At 41.5% G+C, this 21768-nt stretch overlaps 1 protein-coding gene across 2 annotated transcripts in view; it reads right to left on the bottom strand.

Annotated features, from left to right (window-relative positions):
- shank3b (SH3 and multiple ankyrin repeat domains 3b) overlaps nt 1–21768 on the bottom strand; it is an 80302-nt gene that overhangs the window by 12097 nt on the left and 46437 nt on the right. Inside the window, exons 5-24 of one of the 2 annotated variants that reach the window (XM_049566941.1) lie at nt 19854–19925; nt 19460–19568; nt 18029–18180; nt 15219–15348; nt 15035–15072; nt 14730–14846; nt 14540–14617; nt 13030–13096; nt 12671–12893; nt 11074–11249; nt 10873–10986; nt 10703–10778; nt 5162–5244; nt 4642–4766; nt 4418–4550; nt 4136–4216; nt 4016–4033; nt 3188–3318; nt 1343–1436; nt 479–1096 (exon numbers count right to left, since the gene is read on the bottom strand). In XM_049566941.1, the coding sequence (XP_049422898.1) occupies nt 479–1096; nt 1343–1436; nt 3188–3318; nt 4016–4033; nt 4136–4216; nt 4418–4550; nt 4642–4766; nt 5162–5244; nt 10703–10778; nt 10873–10986; nt 11074–11249; nt 12671–12893; nt 13030–13096; nt 14540–14617; nt 14730–14846; nt 15035–15072; nt 15219–15348; nt 18029–18180; nt 19460–19568; nt 19854–19925 (2635 nt within the window). The remainder of the gene's footprint in view (nt 1–478; nt 1097–1342; nt 1437–3187; nt 3319–4015; nt 4034–4135; nt 4217–4417; nt 4551–4641; nt 4767–5161; nt 5245–10702; nt 10779–10872; nt 10987–11073; nt 11250–12670; nt 12894–13029; nt 13097–14539; nt 14618–14729; nt 14847–15034; nt 15073–15218; nt 15349–18028; nt 18181–19459; nt 19569–19853; nt 19926–21768) is intronic. The other variant, XM_049566940.1, reaches the window with a different exon arrangement.

Below are 21768 nucleotides of genomic sequence, written 5' to 3'. Positions count from 1 at the left end.
CCTGAGCACGTAATGAGACATTTTGAGTGCATGAAAATGTTTCCTGCAAGCACATGAATTTTATTTTGTAGAGAAACAATTAAAGGAAAAAAAAACTTAATTTTGGCAAACAAAAATCAATTCAGTACTCAATTATTTGCTTGTTTCCTATTATCCATTTTAGCTCACAATAATAAACTCTCAAATTTTCTTTTCTGTGCGCTTCCAAGATTTCCCACAAACTGATTGGCTGTTGTGTCTCCAGTTTGATCACAAGTAAATTAACGGTCAGTAGGTAAGCACTGGGAAATGATAAGGACAACACAGCAAATAGCTTGTACAGTTTTTGTAACCGCAATGAAATTTCATTTATAAGATGGTCTGTACTTTTTAGGTAGCTAGCTAACCTCTGACATGTAGCAGTAGCTAACTAGGCTAATTGGCTAACTTGCTAACACAAATATAACTCAGTAAGACAACAGGTGTGAGCGATCCTGACCCTGCTCCTCTACAGGAAGTTGTTTCAACAAAGGTGACTTCCTCCTCTGTGGCTTGGAGGGTGCAGCCTGCTGTCCCACGTTAGCATAGGGGTTTTCTATTGGTCGTCCCCGGCGGCGTGACAGCGGTGAGTGGCCAAGGGCGGGGCTGGTGCTGTGGAGAGACAGCGTGGAGGTGTGTGTGGCGGTGTGAAGCGTGTGCGTGGCAGTGTGCGTGGCGGTGTGCAGCGTGTGCGTGGCGGCGGCGGCGGCGTGCGCATCAGGTTGCAGCTGCGGTGGCGTGTCCTGCAGGATAATCATGGACCTCGCCTTCCTCTGACGCTCAGCGTGGGCGTGGCTCCTCGTCGGTGAATCGGAGAGCTCCTGGAGCCTTGGCTCCGCCCCCGGCTTAAAGCTGGAGCGGGTTAGACCGTCCCCTCTAGCCGGGGGAGGAGGCGGCAGGAAGGAGGGGGGAGGGCCAGAGTCGAGGATGAAGATTGAGGTGCTGGAAGCAGAGGCGGAAGGAGGAGGGGGTGGAGCTGTCTGAGGAGGAGGAGGGATGAAGCTGTCTGTCAGTGAGGAGCTCCGTGGAAACCGACTTTCATTGATCAGCGCTGAGATCCTGTCGTCCTCAGGTGTGCCTGCCGTGGAGACGTTAAAATAAAAGTAACCAACAGATATTTAAAACTAAATAAACAAACAAATGTGTTTGTGATTTTGAGTATTTAAATAAAACTGACTGAACATAAATAATGTATATAAATGCTTAATGAGAACTTTCAGTTTTGGTACTTCTTCCACCACCGTCTCTCGTACTTACGTGCATAAAATACCACCTGTGTGTGTGTGTGTGTGTGTGTGTGTGTGTGTGTGTGTGTGTGTCTTACCGAAGCTCTTGGTCCTGGACATCCCTCGGGGTAAAGCCATGGTGCTTTTCTCTGGAGCTGAGGGGGGCACCAGACCCTGACGCTCGAACAACGACTGCAGACACAAACACACAAACTCAAAATGTACATTTTAATATAGTCGTCTGGTTATTGCTGTCTTTTCTTACTTTGCAGTACGTCGAGCTCTCAGGGTCACTGTACTGAAAGGGTTAAGTTAGGCTGCGATTTACAAGAAAAATGATGCTGTGCGGCAGCAATATCTCTCTGGTTCCTCTTCAGTTAATTCCCCTCAGGACCTCTCAGATTTATCTTGTGAACCCTTGTGGGCATGGATGGAAAACTGAACGGGCCTACCCAGAACAGGTCCTGGGGCCCCAAAAAACCAGAGGACTCCCTAGTTTTCACCTGCAAAATGTCACTCAAATTAACATGTACCAACCACAGAGAAACTTAAACTGACCACAAGCAGACAAAAAAAGTCCACAGAGAGTTGTAAAGGAACTGCAAAGAATAACTACAAGAACAAACTACCACAAATGGACAAAAAAATGACAAAAAGACACAAACAGGGTTCCTGCACATTTTCATGGATAAAATTTTAAAAGTTTTCCATGACTTTTCAAGGACCCATAATCATTTTTCTCCCCTACATGCCTGGCGTTTTTCAAACATATCAGATTCAAACTTAATTCAAACATAATTCAGCTGCCACACATGAAGTGAAAGACGAAACGTGTGGAGAAAATGGAGACACGTACATGATGGTAAACAAAATGTCACACGTAGAGCTACGTTGCGTTGAAAGCTACAGAAAATGACTGCGATGTTACATTATGTTATGGAAGATTACTGTAACAATTTCATTACACAACAAAATTCTATGACTTTTCCAGGCCTGGAAAATGTGATCATGAAAGTCCATGACTTCTCCAGATTTGCAATGACCTTAGGCCCGTTTCCACCGCAGGAACTTCGGGGTGATTTTACGGGGCCGGGGCAATTGGTGCGTGTCTCCACCACAGGAACCACCCCCTAAGGACAGAGTTCCAGAACTTTTACAGGGGCTAAACAAGTCCCTGCCTCGGAGTAGGTATTCAGAACGGCCCCAAAAAACTCCTGGCTGGGGCTTGGGGACTACTTGGTGCTGATTGGATATACTCAAGGAGGGATGTCAACAGAAAGCGACAAAATAGCCGGCATTTTTAAAACTCAGCAGACGTCCTCTCCTCTCCTTCCACCACCATGTAAACGAAGAGACACGCCAGAAACCCAGTAACAACCTCAGCTCCTTCCATGTTGATAATCGTCTTTCTTATGTCTGCTTTCTTCTTGGTACTTCTGCTTCTTCTTATTTGTTTGTTTCTTTGCTGCGTCTCCCCAGTCAAAATGGTCGCACAACGATTACGTCACATCCAGAGCCCGGTAACTTTACAGGAACCTTCCTCCTACTTCGCTCTCTCAGTGGAGACACGGTGGTTGAGAGAGCCGAGCGAGAGGACGTTGCTGCCCCCCGAATAATACCAGGAACTCTGCAAAAAAAGACGCAAAACCACCACAAAATCTGTGTGTCTTGCTTCTGTGTAGGAGAGGTGGTGGGGCCTTTTGCACATCTGTGCCCAGGGGCCCATTGTCTGGTATTCTGCCCATTCTCTAGGCTGGGAATCACTGAGAGTGACTGTATGCACAGACTTCACCCTTAAATGCAGAATTATCCATCTTAAGATCTTCAGAAATCACGTCCCTGACAGTCATTAATACACACCTGATGTTTGGATATTTTACAACCTTTAATACTCGTCATATAGCACTAACTATAAGTCGCAGTAATGTTGCTGGTAGTCTTACGTTAATCTCAGCTTGTGTGATTCGGCGGCTGGTCGGTCTCTGTTTCACTGTCGCCGCTCTGAAGTCGTCTGACGGTCGACCCCTCAGAACGACTTCCTGTTGACCCCCGGCCAACATCTCATCCAGTTTCTCTGCAGGGAGGAGACGTGATAAAAAAAAAACAAGATAAACAAAATAAAAAACAAAACAAAACGAAAAATACAAAAAAATAAAAATAATGAAACACAAAATCACGACACGACCATAACAACAACAACAACATGACATCAGTCAGCAAGGCTGTAGCCAGGACTCAAATAAAAAAGCCAAATTTCACATTTATTTATTACCTGAAGTGTTCACATATATTTTCTATAAATGTTCCCTCCCTACAGGCGGTTTAACGTCTTCTCTACGTCTAATGTGATTGTCACTGTTGCTGTTACTGACACAGTGTGGTGACAAAATAACAACAAGGATGCAGTTTTTGATATCAGTGCAATAACAACACTAATGACACGTTATCATTACTGTTATTACTTTCTTGCTATTATCACTCAAATTTTTGTTTCTGTCCTTCCTTTTGCTTTCACTTTTTTTCCGTGTGTGCTGTCAGAGCACTTTGGATCAACTCTGTTACTGTTAAAAGTACTTTTATTCTGAATACTTCCTGCAACACTGGCGAGGACATGCGTCAGCTACGGCCCTGGCTGTTACATAACCGACACACCGTGACATCAGTGCAACATCATGCCATGAGATCAACATCCATGTGTACTACAGTGTCGCAACACATCAACAAACGCCACAAACAACAACTATGACATCATCAGATCAGATGCGACTCACCGTAGCGTCTCCTCCTGGCTGCAGACAGAACAGAGGTCAACAACACGCACTCCTACAGTTTGACTTAACTCTGCACTGTGTGAGTGAGTGTGTGTATGTGTGTGTGTGTGTGTGCTTTACCTATGTCCTCCAGGTCAGCGGTCATGGACTTGGATCGGAGCGTCAATGAGGTGCTGGGGGCTCGTTTTGGAGGGGGCGGAGCTACAAAGCAAGAACCAATCAGATCACAGTTAGTGAAAAACAAAGGCATTTGTGTGACCAAATAAAGTACGATCACACGTCAAATCTGTCCCCCCCCAAAAAACGGGGCGCTAAACCAGGTGAATGAATGAAATAAAAATAAATAAATAAAAAATAAATAAATAAATGAAATAATAAGTAAATCAAAACTCTGAGCTGGACCTTTCTTCCTGATCAGGTTGGATTCAGATTTCCTGGAAACAGATACGACCTTCATCAGCAGTCGACTTCCACCCTGACGGATCAGAGAGACGACCTGCCGGTGACCCACCTTCACCACGTCATTGCCGTTCACCTGGACGACACACAGACAGGTACGTCACAGAGTTGTAATGATCTGTAGCAGAGATCTAATGAAGCCACACATCAGAGGACAGGTGCGTTACCTCTATGAGGAAGTCTCCAGTCCGTAGCCCCGCCCTCCAAGCCACGCCCCCCTGGTCCACTGACTCCAGGTACTGGAGGGCGGGGAACGCAGGGGTGGGGGCGAACTCCTCGATGGGGGTCTCAGCTGTAAAGAGAGGCAGAGTACTTTTACTTGAAGTGTATCCTGATGCTTATACTTTTGTATTTTTACTTTTAAATGCAGGACTTTTACTTGTAACAGAGTATTTTTACTCTGTTGTACTTTAACTTAAGAGAAAGATCTGAGTGTTTTTTCCATCACTGGGTGCTGGGATGGGGGTTGTAGTCTTTTCAGGATAAGACTCAGTGGACTCTGTAATTATTATGAAACGACACAGCGAGGAGTTTTAAAGCTCACTGCTCTTCCTCTGAAGACTTCACTCTGTTTTAAATATCTCTCTTTTTTCTTTCCCAACACCTCCAAACACCCACCGCTCCTCCATCCATCCATCCATCCATCCATCCATCCACTCCTCCATCCATCCATCCTGCTGTTTCTACCTTTAGCTCCTCTGAGGACAAAGCCGAATCCTTCGCTCTCTCTCTTCTGCAGCACGGCGGTCTTCTCCTCGATCACATAGTCACTGACAGACAGAAACAGGAAATGTTTTCAGGTTGTATGTAGTTATATGAGCTGTAGAGTAAATGCAAAGCGTGGAGAGGTTCAGAAAGCTCACATACAGGGGCCGGTTGCACAAAACACCTTGAGGTTTCTCCTTAAAGGTCCAGTGTGTAAGATTGAGGGGGAATTAGTGGCGTCTAGCAGTGAGGATTGCAACCAGCTGAAACTTCTCCTGGTTAGAATTCCTTCAGTGTTCATAGTTCAGGAGCTGAATTATCCCTCTCTCTCCAATACAAACAGACCAGGAGATTGAAACCAGTACAAACACTGAATAAAGCAGTTTCACTTTACAAATCAGTGATCTTCCGTTGTTGTTCAGCCTGTTGCAGAGGGGCTGCTAACTACAGTGGCCAATGTGAAAACACGAAGGTCCCTGTCTAGAGCCAGTGTTTGGTTTGTCCGTTCAGATCTACTGTAGAAAAAAACCCGGCAAAAATGGCGATCTCCGTAGACGAGGACCTCCTCAACAAGTTCCTGAGAATGTTTCACAATAAAAGCCTGTTTGGAAAATGGAGGGATTCTCTCAGCTGAAATGATAATGGGCTTTTAATGTGAAACAGATATAGGAAGTGTTGAGTTTGAAATGATGGCGCGATGCATTATCTTTATCAAGGCAAACGGGGGCGATTAAAAGTAAAAATAGAATGAGAAATGACGGCCTGTTTCTAATGCAGTCTGTTTGAAATGAGGCTGGTAGCCTCTGCAGCTGTGCTGAGTAAAAGACACTATTTTTTAATTTTCTTAGTTTATGTCCGTCTCCATTATGAAGAAATAGCATTGTTTGCTAGCTTTATGCTAATGGCAGTACTCAGCAGGTTGATAAAGTGCCTCTGCTGTTTCACACCATCAGTTTTTCCTTTTTACTCTGTGTCCTAACGTCCCTACAGGAAATATCTACAAGTCGGGGCGTCGGTGGATTAGTGGTAGAGCAGGCACCCCATATACAAGGCTGTTGTCGCAGCGGCCCGGGTTCGACTCCAGCCTGTGGCCCTTTGCTGCATGTCATTCCCTCTCTCTCTCTCCCTTTCACACTCAGCTCTCCTATCGATTAAAGGCAAAAATGCCCAAAAAATATCTTCAAGGCTGGGCTGTTGTTGTCCTACAGTTTCCACGGCAGCAGATTACTCTGTGTTCCTACTGGTCAAAGTGACGGCTGTGACGGGAGAAGTCGTGAACGACAAAAAGAAAATCAAACATGCTAGACTTTCTGTTGGAACGTCGTGATGATCAAGATGAAACGATGGATTATCACGTACAACACTCGTTATTCATGAGCCGAGCCGATACCGTACGACCCTATGTTGGTCCGTAATTGGGCTGATATCATGTCGTGTGAACCCGGCATAGGGTAACGAAAAACGATCCTTAACTTCAGGTGATTGCACACTAAAGAAAACATACTTATATTATTATCTATTCCTGCCAATATATCCCCCTAAATCCTCCACACTGGACCTTTAAATATTACACTTAAGGCTTTATTTCTCCTTAGCTGAGGAACTTACTTAAGGGTGTTGCACAGGAAATGGTTTCGTTCGTTAAGGAAAAACGTTAAGGCATGTACGGCACTGAAATAGATTTTACAGTTGTAAAATTCTAGAACTTCCATGGAGACCATTTGCGTGCAGTCGCGCTTGTGATACATGTTACCACCTCACCTGTTCTCCTCTCAGAAAGTTGGCCTAGAGATCATCAAAAAAATGTCAGAAGAAAAGAAACAGACAACGGGAAACAACAAATATGGAAGATAATTAAACAAATCAATTCAAGAGGGAACACTCTTCTCCGGATGCGTCCATTTTCTTCACTTATCACCATAAATTCGTCCTCGTTGCTGTTAAGATACGGTTCAACCATATAACTAACATTAAGGGAATACTTAAGTATAAGACCAAGATAAGGAGAAAACCTTGTATAGCACTTAAGTGAACATCTTAAGGAAACCTTAAGGAGAAGACATATGGGTGTTTTGTATTTATGTAGCACTTTTAGAAACACAGTTATAAAGTGCTACACATATATAAGTACAAATACAAGTATATACATATACGTATACATACATTCATACATACACTCTTAGAAATAAGGGTTCTAAAAGGGTTCTTCCACAAGGGCTGAGGTTCTGCCCAGAACCAATTGCTTCTGAAAAACCCTTTTTGGAAGAACCATTTCTTCAAGGATTGAACATTTACCCATGTTTCACTTGTATTGTTAAATGTAAGACGTATCTAGAATCCCCTTAATTAATTAATTTTACTTGTGTTCTGCCGCAGTTGATCTCTTTACCACGCTTTAACACCATGCAATAACACATGGTTTGCTGAAATTATTATTATTATTTTTTTTATGGGTACCTGGTACTTGGCATTTTGTATTCAGTTCTAGTATGGAAATGAGTGTCCCTTCCCAACCCTAATGTGCTATTGAAATAGTACAGACTGTCGTAGTGGAAGTGATTTCACGAAATCTCCGCCCCCTTAAAAACATTATTGTGAACCACAAGTGTCTCTTGACAGGTTTCTGGATGAGGACCTTGGAATATAAATATATTCTCAGTAAATATCCCTGAGTGCGCCTAGACATGACCCTTGAAATATAGAAGGGTTCTCATTAGAACCTGGTTGGATTTAAGATGAAACCCTAGGAATATTAAGGGGTTTTTGGTAGAACCCCCAGGGTGGGTTGTAGATGAAACCCTTGGAATATAAAAAGGTTCTTGGTCAAGCCCCCTTGGATGGGTTCTAGATGAAATCCTTGGAATATAAAGGCGTTCTTGGTACAACCCTCTAGGCTGGTACTCAGTATCCGAATTAGCCATCAAGGTTTTCTTGAATCGTTCTTAATCTGGCCCCTCCCCTGGGACCACTTTGCCTTACCAGGGGCTATAAGCCCCAAACAACACAGCTCCCAGAATCACAGGGACACGCAAACCCCTCCACCCCTCCACCATGTCAAGATGGCATTTCTCGGTTTGGTGTGGTGTCTACAGCGTTGCGAACACTGTGCTGGATCGTGGTGGTGAAGAGGGAGCTCAGCCAGAAGGCGAAATTTTTGCTTTAAGTCCCAACCCTCACCTATGGTCATGAGCTCTGGGTAGTGGCTGAAAGTATGAGGCTGCGAATACAAGCAACGGCGAGTTTCCTCCCTGGGGTGTCTGGACTCAGCCTTAGAGATAGGGTAAGGTGCTCGGACATTTGCGGGGAGCTCGGAGTAGAGCCGCTGCCCCTTCACGTTGAAAGGGGTCAGTTGAGGTGGTTCGGGCATCTGATCAGGATCCTCCTGGATGCCTCCTGTTAGAGGTGTTCTGGGCACATCCCACTGGTAGGAGGCCCCGGGGCAGACCCAGAACACACTGGAGGGATTACATATCTCATCTGGCCTGGGAACACCTCGGGTCCTCCAGGAGGAGCTGGAAAGCGCTGCTGGGAAGAGGGACGTCTGGGGTACCTTGCTTGGCCTGCTGTCCCCACGACTGGGGCCCAGATAAGTGGATAAAAATGGATGGACATATGGATATACTTTCTTTGGTAGAATCCCGTCTGCATTCTTGATAGCACCCTTAATAATATGAATAGGATAGAACCCTTAACCCCAATACAATACCCTAAGAGAGGGTTCTGGGTGGAGGTATTACACCATGGAATAGCTCTCTGAAGAATGAACAGGTCTTCCAGGAACTGAAAAGGGTTCTTCTACAGGAGAAAAAAGCCTAAGAACCCTGTATGGTTCTTCCTAGCACCTTTATTTTTAAGAATGTACATACAAACATACCCACATACGCATACATATGCACAATACGTAGACATGAATTAATTGAAGCACATGACCAAAATAAACAAAGCTAAAGGCAGAGTGTTTATAAAAAGGCTAACCTATTCTTTTTCAGTAGCCGCTTATAACAAACCACAGATTCAGCAGATCTGATGGAATGGGGAAGGCTGTTCCAAAGTTTGGGAGCTACAGCCCCATGAGCACGGCCTCCTCTGGATTTGAAGTAGGAATGGGGAACAGAGAAAAGGCCTTGATCAGAAGATCGGAGTAGCCAACAACTAAAAAAGGGGCTCAACAGCTTGGCTATATATGCAGGGACCAGGCTGTGCAAGGCCTTGTAAGTGATTAGTGAAGTCAATCGTGTGCTTTACTGAACGCCAATAAAGAGAGGAAAGAACTGGTGTGATGTAGGACCAATGACAGTTTTTGTTTACAGCCTAGCCGCGGCATTTTGCACCAGTTGAAAACGAGGTGGGAAGGACTAAATGATGCAAGAAAAGAGGGAGTCACAACAGTCTAAAAGAAAAGATTAATGATAGTTTGATTTTTGGAACTTCTCAGCTGAAAGATACTGTCTGAGTTTGGTAATGTCAGCTTCACAGTTCAAATGCTAAATGCTGGTCAAAATTCTAGGTATTTTATTAAAACCTTAACTCGGAGTTTAAGGAAAATCCTAACCTAAGGTGTTTTGTGCAACCGGACAATCCTTAGATATAGTCTAAACAGATAATTCTAAGATCTAATATTATGCTTGGGGGGATTAGTGAAATGCATTTACGTAAGAGGTTAAACTATCAACACCAGTTTACAAAGATTACACGAAACACATGTAAAATGCTAACTACACCAGTACTAATGCTAGCTACACTAATACTAACTACACCAGTACTAATGCTAGCTACACCAATACTGATGCTAACTACACCAATCCTAAAGCTAACTACAATAATGCTAATACTAACTACACCAATACTAATGCTAACTACACCAATACTGTTGCCAACTAAAATGGCACCAATACAAAATACAGTACTAATGGTAACGACACCAATAATAGTGCTAACTAGTACCAGTACTGTTGCCAATGAAAGCGAATTTAAAAACTTTTTTAGGAGATAATGTTATGTGTTTATACAAGTAAATATACATAGATAAATACTTCTATACGTGGAGACATAGAGCAATAGCAATAGTAGGAGTGAATTTTAAAAAACTAATAAATAAATATGAAAACAAAATAAATTACAGAAATGTTATAATAATACAAAAAAATCACAGTCAAAAACCTGTATTTAATTAATTTAATAACCTACCTGTATTTTATGTAATATTAAATGAGGCTGTCGTAAAATGACTCCAGCTTTTCATGAATGTCATCTTAGCAACATCGAGAGTAAAATTACGATTTTTTAAATCTTTTTAGCAACTAATTATGGTGTTTAAAGCAGCTTTATTGACTGATATTTGTAAGCATACCCTGCTGTATTTATTCAACTATGTAAAGTTATTTTATTAATGATGTGATATTAAAGCCAATAAATAAACTAACTAACCAAGCGGTGGTGGGAGTATCAGTACCAGACCTGTGTGAGGGGCACTATCGGGGGGTAGGTATAGCACATGCAGGAGGTGTAATGATGGTGCCTTACCTGTAGGAGGTGTAGTTGTCATAAGATCCTACAGTATAATGTCTGAACAGTCGCTTGGTGCGGTCCTCTCTCGTTTCTGAAACATACATCAACATATATTATAAAGTACTGTACATAAATATGGTATCAAATGTCCTACTATTTATATACAAATATTTATATGTATTTACCCAGTCGCGGGTCATATTGTCTCATCTGGACTTCTTCAACACAGTCAGCAGGAAACCATCCCGTCCTTCCTTTAACACTTCCTTCCCAGAATCCTCCTTCACCTATTGACAGAACTGTAGATCCACAACACACAGAGTGTTACAGTATCACTACACCAACAGGTACTGCTGTCTCAACTGTACACAGAGCTACAGTCTGACCTTTGACCCTCTCTCCTCGGTGCAGCTGGATCTCTCCGGTGCCCTGGGGGACGTGGGACCGTGTAGCGATGAAGGTGCGTCCTGGTACGGCGCTGTACAGCCTCCTCTTCCTCATTTGAGGGGTTAGGGGAGGGGAGGAGGGGGGACTGGTCTCCACATGACCTCCGCCACTCGGGCTGCAGACAGACAAGTCAACCAACGACAGTGTAATTAAACTCACCAGGGCTGTGTCTAACGACTGGTTCTTAACTAGCTACAATAATACTGTTAACAAATACACTGTTATGACTAAGACTACTAAAACCAAGGTTTAAACAGCACTGTTATCAACTGTGTCATCTACAGCAGATCTGTTGCCAACTATTATTAGTTATAATAATATTTGAAATTGCTTTAAAACATGGCAGTCACATTTATGCAACAAAGTCAAGTAAGGATTAATACTCTGTTACTCAAAACCAAAACAGAACTACACTGATACTGAGTGTGCAGTTGGGAACAAGGAATATGGCTGCATCTGGTGCTGTTGTAAACTCCACCACTACTAATGTCAAACAAAGTACTGGTGCTAACTATACCATTACTGTTGCCTACTAAAGCAGTGCTAATGCAAAATACACCAGTACTAATGCTAACTACAACACTAGTAAGTTTCTAACTACACCAATACCGCTGCTAACTACACCAGTGCTAATGCTAACTACTCCAATGCTAATCCTAGCTACACCAATACTAATGCTAACTACACCAGTACTAATGCTAACTACTCCAATGCTAATCCTAGCTACACCAATACTAATGCTAACTACACCAGTACTAATGCTAACTACACCAGTGCTAATGCTATCTACACCAATGCTAATGCTAGCTACATCAAGGCTAATGCTAGCTACACCAATAGTAATGCTAACTACACCGATGCTAATGCTAACTACACCGACACAAATGCTAACTACACCAATGCTAATGCTAGCTACACCAATGCTAATGCTACCTACACTGAGGCTAATGCTAGCTACACCAATACTAATGCTAACTACACCGATGCTAATGCTAACTACACAGACAGAAATGCTAACTACACCAATACTAAAGTTAACTACACCAGTACTGATGCTAACTACACCAATACTACCACTAACTACACCAATACTGATGCTAACCAAACCGGTACTGATGCTAACTACCAATAACAATGCAATGCTGTTACCAAAGAAAGTGGCACTAATGTAAAATAAACAAGTGCTAATGCTATATACACCAGTATTGATACAGACCACACCATTACTCAGGAAACTTCACCAGTACTAAGGCTTTACACACCAGTACTGATGCCAACTACACCAACCCTAATGTTAACAATACCATTACAAATGATACCTAGACCAGTACTGATGCTAAATGCAGAATTACTGATGCTAAGAACACCAGTACTAAAGCCAGCTACATCAGCACTGATGTCACCTACACCCCAGTGCTGACATGGACTAATAGTTGTAACAGCTGGATGACATGTTTGACGACAACAGTGTGCAAACATCAAACATACTGATCCTGTGTCTGAGTATAGTGTCCATAAGTGTCCGTATGTGTGTACCTGAGGCGGCGTGTGTGTCGTCGTAGCGAATGTGTGTGCGTGTCGTGGTGCGTTTCCAGGCTTTGGAGGGAGGGGCCAGGAGAGGAGGCGGGGCTTTCTAGAGCGTTGTCACTAGCTGAGCGAATAAGGGAGCGCGGTGAAGCCAGACCATTTCCAGCCGCCGTCCTGCTCACGCCGGCTCTGCGGCGCTTTGTGTAGGATGGAGTTTCTCTGAAGGGAACTACTTGGGCACATTAACACACACACGCAAACACAGACACACACACACACAGTTAACTTCTACTGCTACTGTGACGTGTGCATTTGCACACACACATATACACAGAATTTAAATGTGTTTACAGTCTCAGCCAACTCACCAACGTCAGAGGTTTTGTGGATCTTAATGATTTCTGCAAGTTCAAAGTTCCCAGCAATTATTGCCACCTACACACACACACACACACACACACACACACACAAGGAGAGTCCGTGCATTATCATAACAACAACAAATGGATCAGACATTGGGCTTTATATATACCACCATTAAAAAGCATCAGGCTTTTATTCTATATTCTAATTATCAACAAAACCCATGAAAAGACTGAACGTGTTCATCTGTGTTTCTTTTTCTAGATCCGCCCGCTCGGTCCTGCTGGATTTACACACTCAGGATAATGTTGCACATTTCAAGCCTCCGGGGAAATTTAGCAAATATCAAATCAGTGATAAAACAAAGGGTGAAACCTGCACTTGTTTTCAAGTGGAGGTCTCCTGACAACAGTTTTACAGGGAAATGTTCAGAGATCCAAATGTGTTTTAAAACGTAACTTTGGTATTTCTAACCTTTTCTAACCGGCAGCAGCCACACAGGCGGCAATGTAATGACTCAAGGTTTGTTCACACCATCAGTGTGCCTCCCAGCTAGCCCCGGCTCTCCGTTTGGATCCAACCGGAGCACCGAGCCCTGGTTTGTTATTCAGGTTAAAGTGGGAAGAAGCAGCGGGTTTATCGGGCAGCTGAGTGAAGTGGAACCTGCGGAGGAAACACCGGGATCGTCTGGATGTAATAGTCCGTGGAGGTGCTGCGGTGCTCGGCTGCACAGATAGGAAACCCCTCGGCTGACAGGATGTACCACTCTCTCTCACGCAGGCGCAGAACGTACGTGCTACTTGGCTGTCAGATGTAGTCCGTGTAGTGTGTTCAAATGCAACTGACACAGGGCGACGTGAAACAGCCCCAAAATCGCTATCGTCAAACCCACCAGACTCCATTTAAAAACACAGTAATTTTAGCCTGTATAGAGGCAGCATGTTGTCACATCTAACTGGTGAGTTAAGGGTTTAGTTGGAACAGTGGAAAGATGAACCAAGATGGTTTCTGTGAGTTTAATTTTGCTTCCGTCAACTTTTAATGAAGTGTGTCTTACAATCATAAAATGACTATTTATTTAAATTGAGTCTGGTGGGTTTGGTGACGGTGATTTCAGGACTGTTTCTGGTTAAACAAAAAGGATCTTACTCTCTAACACAAAGCTCTATCTCTGTAGGGATCCTTCATGATGTTGTCACACACTTAGAATAACAATCTGAGCCTGTCAGTGACAGAAACAAACACTGTTAGTGGACGGACACTGACGGTGCACAGTTGCCCCAAGTGAGTGAATCATTACAGCTTGTTTTTCCGCTGCTGTCTGCAGTGCTCTCTCTGAATACTGGGCCAGTTTAAAAAACTGCTCTTCCCATCACTTAGACACAAAAACAGGAAAATAGGATTCAGGTTAAAAAATACCAAACTCACCCTTTAAATTATTATCCTGTGTATCCAGAGTATAATTACTCACACAAAATAATAATCCAAGATAAGAATTGTGTGTTTTTATTTTACCTGAAAGGCAGTCTGGTTGTTGTAGTTTTTGATGTCTTTATTTGCCCCTCTGAACAGCAGCACTCTGGCGCAGCTGTCCTGCAAAACCAGCAGCAATTATTTCATTAAGTTAAAAAAAAACATCACACACAGAGTAACAGTAAGAGGACTTAAAAATATTATTCTTATGATGTGTTTTTTGGTGTGTTACCTGGTTGTATAGAGCACAGAGGTGCAGTGCGGTGTTTCCCGATGCATTCTGGGAACTCATGTCAGCTCCGTAGAACAGCAGGTGCTCCAAGTGCTGCACGTTACCATAGCGACATGCCTGAACTCACACAGACATGCGCCCACACACATACACACACACACACACACACACACACACACACACACACACACACACAGAAAAATCATAATTGTATAGGGCAAGTAATTCAATTAATTGTGGATGCTTGCGCATGTATGTATGTGTGTGTGTGTGTGTGTGTGTGTGCGTGTGTGTGCGTGTGTCACCTGGTGAATTTCCTGCCACCCATTCTCATCAGTCATCCCTGCAACCATGACAACAAGAATTCTTTCACCACTGAAGTGTTGTTTTTTTTCTCCACAGATGACACCAACAAAATGAACAAATAAAAATAATCACACGGTGACGTTGTATCACTAACAACAGATTGACCCCTGTGAGCCTCCGTACCGATGGTGGCGTGGTCCTGCAGCAGCAGCTCGCAGCAGTAGGGGGCGCCGCCCACCATGGCAGAGTGATAGAGAGGAGTTAGACCTCTGCTGTCTTTGTAGTCCGGAGACGCCCCAAGGTCCAGCAGAGTCTGAGGACCAGGACAGGACGAGACATTATGTAGATTAATTGTATTTAACTGTAACACTGCACATCATATACATGTAGTATTATTATTCCTTATATATCACATTGTACACATAGCTAATACTATATTATGTCTTATAGTGTGCACTGTGATGTATGCTACATTATGTGGCACCACATCTACAGATTTCATCTCATATTGCATTTACCTTTATATCCCACATGATATTACACTACAGTATTCTGGGGTTCACTGTTATAGTTGGTATCATATAACTCACTTTGCCTTAGACAGCACTGCAGTGTTAGTTCAAGTAAACTCTGGTCTTGAGTACTGTTTGTGTACGGCTTGCGATTTAATTCGAGTCTTTTGTCGTCTCTATTCTTGTTTCATATCCTTAAAATATTTTCTTTATCTTTTTTATTTTTACCTTTCTCTATTTATCTGAACTTGTTTCTACCCTTGTGCTGCCACCACAATCGAATATTGTCTGGAGATCAATAAAAACATATCACATCACATCGCAATACGATATAAGATGTATTAACGTACGATACAATATGATACGATACGGTACAATACGATACGATGCGATACAGGACCATATGATATGATACAATAAGATAAAATGCAATACGATTCAGTACAATATGATACAATGTGATACGAGATGATTCGAAGATGCAACGAGTGACAATATGAGTGTCTCGCATCGTCTCGCATCTTATCATATCTATCATATCATCTCGTCTCACTTGGTATCATATCCAGTTGTATCTTATTGTCTCATATCATCTCACGCAGTATCATATAGTATCTCATCTATCGTATTGTCTCGCATCTTATCTTACCATATTGTATCGTATCATAAGGCATCTTATATTTTCGTCTCGTCCCCTCTCCTCTCATATATGATATTGTATCGTATCGTCGCTCATTGCATCTTATCGTGTCACACTGTATCTTAAATTGAATCACAATGTACCATATCGTATTGCATTTTATCCTACCCTATCTTATCTTATCATCTTGTATCACATCGTAACATATCTTATATCGTATCGTATTGTACCGTAACGTATCCTGTTGCATTTTATCTTATCGTATCATATTGTATTGTACTTTATTATATTTTATGTCGTATTGCATCTGATCTTATCTTACTGTATTGTATCGTATCGTATCGCACCTTATCGTATCATAACTCATCTGATATTTTTGTCTCGTCTCCTCTTATATCATATCATATTGTATCGTGTCGTATTGTATTGTATCGTCGCTCATCGCATCTTATCGTACCATCTGGTATCACACTGTATCTTATATTTTATCATAATGTACTGTATCGTTTTGCATTTTATCCTATCCTATCTTATTTTATCATCTTGTATCGCATCGTATCATATCTTATATCGTATCGTATTGTACCGTATCATGTTGCATCTTATCGGATCATATTGTATCATACTTTATTATATATTTTATCGTATTGCATCTGATCAAATCATATTGTATTGTATTGTCGCATCTTATCGTATCGCGTTGTATCTTATATTGTATCATATTGTACTGTATCGTATTGTATTTTATCCTATATTATATCGTATCACATCTTATTTTATCGTATCATATCATATCGTCTTGTATCTCATTGTATTGTATCTTTTTGTCTCGTATCATATCGTCTCATCTCGTATCCAATTGTAACACATCTTAACTAATCTTATCTTATTTTATCTTATCCTATTGTATCATATTTATCAATAAATACGATACGCATTTATCAATAAATACGATACGACAAAAAAATAAGACTAAAGAACTTTGATTACATTTGTTAAGTAAAACTATTAATATTAAAGTTGAATTTACCAAAATATTAAACCCTCAGTCTTGAAGAAGTATTTAAGTTAAATATGTCTAAACTCAATAAACTGCACTGAGACAAAACCAGAATGAAGGCCTTTAATTTTAAAAAAAAATGTGTGCAGTTAATTTGCACATCAATATATTTTTACAAACTGTTGTTTTTTCACGCAGAATATTACGCGACAAAGAAGCAACATAACTTTTTTGGTAATAAAGTTGATTTTCGAGCTTTTGCGCCTCACATAAAGGCACCAACCAGTCACTTTGTGTGGAACGGACTCACGTCACAAAGTCACAGCTACAAACGACCTGTTGCATCTGTCACAAATTTCTGTCACTGCCAGCATGAATAGTTTTGTGAGTCGTTTATCCATCACGCCCCCGCTGTGTGAAGGCCTTAAAGCTTAATTCACTGGGTCTCTGTGACATACAGATTGTCCCGGAAGTTCCAAAATTTGCAATCATATGGTTCATACATGCTGACAGATTAATTTTAATTACTTTATATACTGCTGGTTAGTTTAATCTGTGATAATAGGTAATCAGTTATCAGTTTATTATACTGTGTATTAACCATCTGAATCTGTAAAGTAACTAAAGCTGTCAGAGAAGTGTAGTGGAGTTAAGAGTAAAAAATTAATAAGTATAAAGTCGCATAAAATTAAGTAAACTTCCGAGCTGTATGTGAGGACAGAACATGAGTGAATGTACATGAGTCATTTTCCAGCTCCGACAGTAACATCAGGTCAAACACAGTGAGAAGCCTCAGTAAAAGCTTGTTTAATTAGAGCAGCAGAGAGTGTTGTTTTCTTACAGTGAGAGAAGCGCTGTTCCTGCAGAGGACGGCCCGGTGCAGAGCGGTGATACCGTCTCTGGTCCTGAAGTCCAGGTGAGCTCCTCCACTGCGGAGGACTTTAATCAGGTCACAGCTCTCCTCCAGCTGGACCGCCAGAGTCAGAGGACACTCTGAGACGCAAACAACCAAAATGAAACAAGTTAATACTGTCCGATAATAACAGCACATCACTGGAACGTAAGTACTGTATGTGTACTGTGGACAGTACTCAAGTATTTTCATTGTCTGCCACTTTAAAATACTTCTACGTCATCTCAGAGGGAAATATTGTACTCCACTACTTTACTTTTTACTCCACTATATTTATTTACAGTTATAATTACTTTTTACATGACATAACATTATATATATATATATATATATATATATATATATATATTCATATAAAATGATAGATTACTTTAAGTTTGTAGTTTTAATTAAAAGAGTTGTATTCGACATTCAGAGCACATGTATGATTCAGGTTGTCTGCACATGGTTCTCAACATGGAGGTGACTGAGCTGGCGGCTAGCAGCTAACAGCTAACAGCTCTAACAACAGTAACAGTGCTGACAGAGCTAATGGTGTTAGCATGTGGGGGGGGGGACCAGAGGGTGAGCGCTACACAACGCCGTGGGTCAGGAGGGTGTTATCAGCAGTGATGGCTGTGTCAGCGCAGTGCAAAGCAGCGGCGATGAGCCAGTCAGTGGGACACACACACACACACACACACACACACACACACACGGAGACTCGCAGCCATGCTGGCTCACCACAACAAACAACAGAGAAGCTCAGAGTACAACACACACACTGAGCGTGAGATTGTTCTGTATAATAAAGATGGATGACATGACAGCTCCCCAAAAGTGAAGCCAAAACATCTGGGCCGCCCTCCCCCTCCATGTTAACCGATTAAAAACTGAAAGTACACCTCACATAAAATTTTCCCAAATATGGTTTCTGCCATTTTAGGTAGTTCTCATTCTGATCTTTGTTCAAGTGCTTGTTTTTCTGATAAGTTTGATTTTAATTAGTTAATTTAAGCTATAAAAAGGGGCAGCTGTGTGTGTCAGTCAGTGTATCTATGATCAATGGCGCTGCTCGTGATTGGTCAGACAGGCGTTTGCGCAGGAACTTGACACCTGCTGGAGATCGCTACTGCACAGACTCTGGCTCCAAATGATGTCAGCAGCCCGAGACGGCAGCAGCCAGGATATTTTGGCTTCACTTTTGTTCAGTGGGAGGAAGCTGAGACGTGTCGTCCATCTTTATGTTCAGTCTGTGAGTCTGTATTAACACTCTGAATGTCACATACAGAACCTTCAAACAGTATAATAACAGCTGAGTGTTGTGTGAATGTTTAGGAGGCACTGTGTGTGCGTGTGTGTGTGTGTGTTAGGACTCACCCCCGGTGTCTGAGTCATGGAAGTTGGGGTCCAGGCCCTTCTCCAACCATTTGGAAACCTTCTCCACATTCTTCTGGTGAACATGTTCCATAAAGCGCTTTAGGTTGGCCTGGAAAACAAAATCTAAATCAGGCATTTATCTGAAGAAGGAAACACATTCTCCCACAGACACAGTTTGATGAAGGCAGAGAAGTTTACAGAGCTGCGACAGATTGTTAGCGTTACGTATCGTGGGTTCAGATGTACGTGATTATTAAGGAGCTGTTTTGTCCAGACCTACTTAAAACACAACATTTGTGTCTACAGCTGCACTTTAAGTGATTCATCAGACTCATTTTATGCATATATGCATGTGTGTGTCTAAGTATGTGTGTGTGTGTGTGTGTGTGTGTACCTTGGTGTGCAGCTTGGCCAGCTGCTTATCGTCCACGTAGCTCTGCGTGTAAACTCTCCTCTTATAACGAAACTGTAGAATAAGAGGTGAAAGGTCACTGTTAGTTTGTGCTCACACACAACAGATGCTGACACAAACATGTAGAGTCGTCACACACAGTATTTGTCACATTAAATCCCACGAAAACACAAAAACCAACATATCGAGTTATATCGGGTTATTACTGCGATTTAAAACGTGCAGCAATATGAGTATTATAATTACATATATTGTGATTTGTTGCGTTTTTCAACTGCAAGTTACGTCCCAAAAGTAAAACAATGTCAGCATCTGTTTTAAAATAAAATTTTCAGTCTGTTGCAGCAGATTGTATCTCGTGGGCTGTGAAAACATTTTATTTTATTATTCTAGTAGGCTACCAAAAGTTTAATTTGTATGTTATATTAATTTCTATAATGAAAAAACATACTTTGCATCCATGTAATGATACGATATTGCCAGGCAAATATATTGCAGTACTGTGCTGTCTTGATTTTTTCCCTCACCCCTAATAAACATACACCTTTGAATTAACACAGTTTAAACTCAGCTAATTGTCATGAAAAATTTTTGCATCCTGATTATTTTCCAAATGAAGTTAACTACATTTAATTTCAACAGTTTTTATTTCATGACATCACTGTTCATCACTGTCTTTGTCTGACACTCAGGCAGGTATGTAGGCGTTCTGCTGTTGCTATGGTCGGGCAATCACACATAGAGATGTTGAAGATGGTCATAGGAGGAAAAATGGCGCCATGAAATGACACAAACCTTTAAAAAAGGGCAATTTGAAATAAAAATTTATGATTGTGTAAAGAAGCAGGTTGAAATAGCATATCAAAATAATGAGCTGAGCTTTAAAAACGAATCAGATTATTTCAGTTTCATGATTATATCATCTATCTTGTCTGTGGTCATTCCTATGGTTACTTATTTCATAATGTCAACACATTTCAAATTTAATACATTTAAAGGATATGTTTGGTATTTTATAACCTGGACCCTGTTATCCCATGTCTTCATGTGTAAGTGAGACAGGCTGTAATGTTTCCACTCTGTTCACACTGTCCGTGTCCGTCCACTCACAGTGTTTGTTTTTGTCACTGACAGGCTCAGACTGTTATTCTAAGTGTCTGACAACATTATGAAAGGATCCCTACAGAGATAGAGCTTTGTGTTAAAGAGTAAGATCCTTTTTGTTTAACCAGAAACAGCCCTGAAATCACCGTCACCAAACCCACCAGACTCCATTTAAATAAACAGACGTTTTATGATTGTAAATCACAAAATGATTTTCATTCGAAGTCAACAGATAGAAAATAAAACTCACAGAAACCATCTTGGTTCATCTTTCCACTGTTCCAACAACCACCAGCTCTGGTTTGGTGTAAATTAACCCTTAATTCACCAGTTAGATGTGACATCATACTGCCTCTATACACACTAACAGGACTGTTTATTTAACCCTTTGAAACCTGAGAATCGAATTGGCTTGATTTATTTTAAAAACACAGGAAGAAGGCAATGAGCACAAAGGAGGCATGACCCAAAATATTAGCAACAAATTAGTAAAAAGAACTAAAACCTTCAAAAACAGTTAAAAACAAACAATTAAGGAAATGATCTGAAAAGGTGCTTAAAAATTCTAATAATTCTGCAAAATAATTTTAAACTTTAAAAATAATCATAAATATAGTTCTCCCTGGCTTTTTTTCTTGTTCCCTGTTTTTTTAAAAAATAATTTTCAAAATCTATTATTTTCTTGCAATTTGTGGGACATTTCTTACCAAGTTGCTCACTACATTCCCCCCCCCATGTTTCTGAAAGACATCACACCAGTGAGCTCAGGGCTCAGAGGTTTAAAGACTTGTGA

This window comes from Epinephelus fuscoguttatus, linkage group LG22 (genome assembly GCF_011397635.1).
Source record: "Epinephelus fuscoguttatus linkage group LG22, E.fuscoguttatus.final_Chr_v1".
NCBI classification, from domain to species: Eukaryota; Metazoa; Chordata; class Actinopteri; order Perciformes; family Serranidae; genus Epinephelus; species Epinephelus fuscoguttatus.
This window is presented reverse-complemented; position numbering and strand designations above follow the sequence as displayed.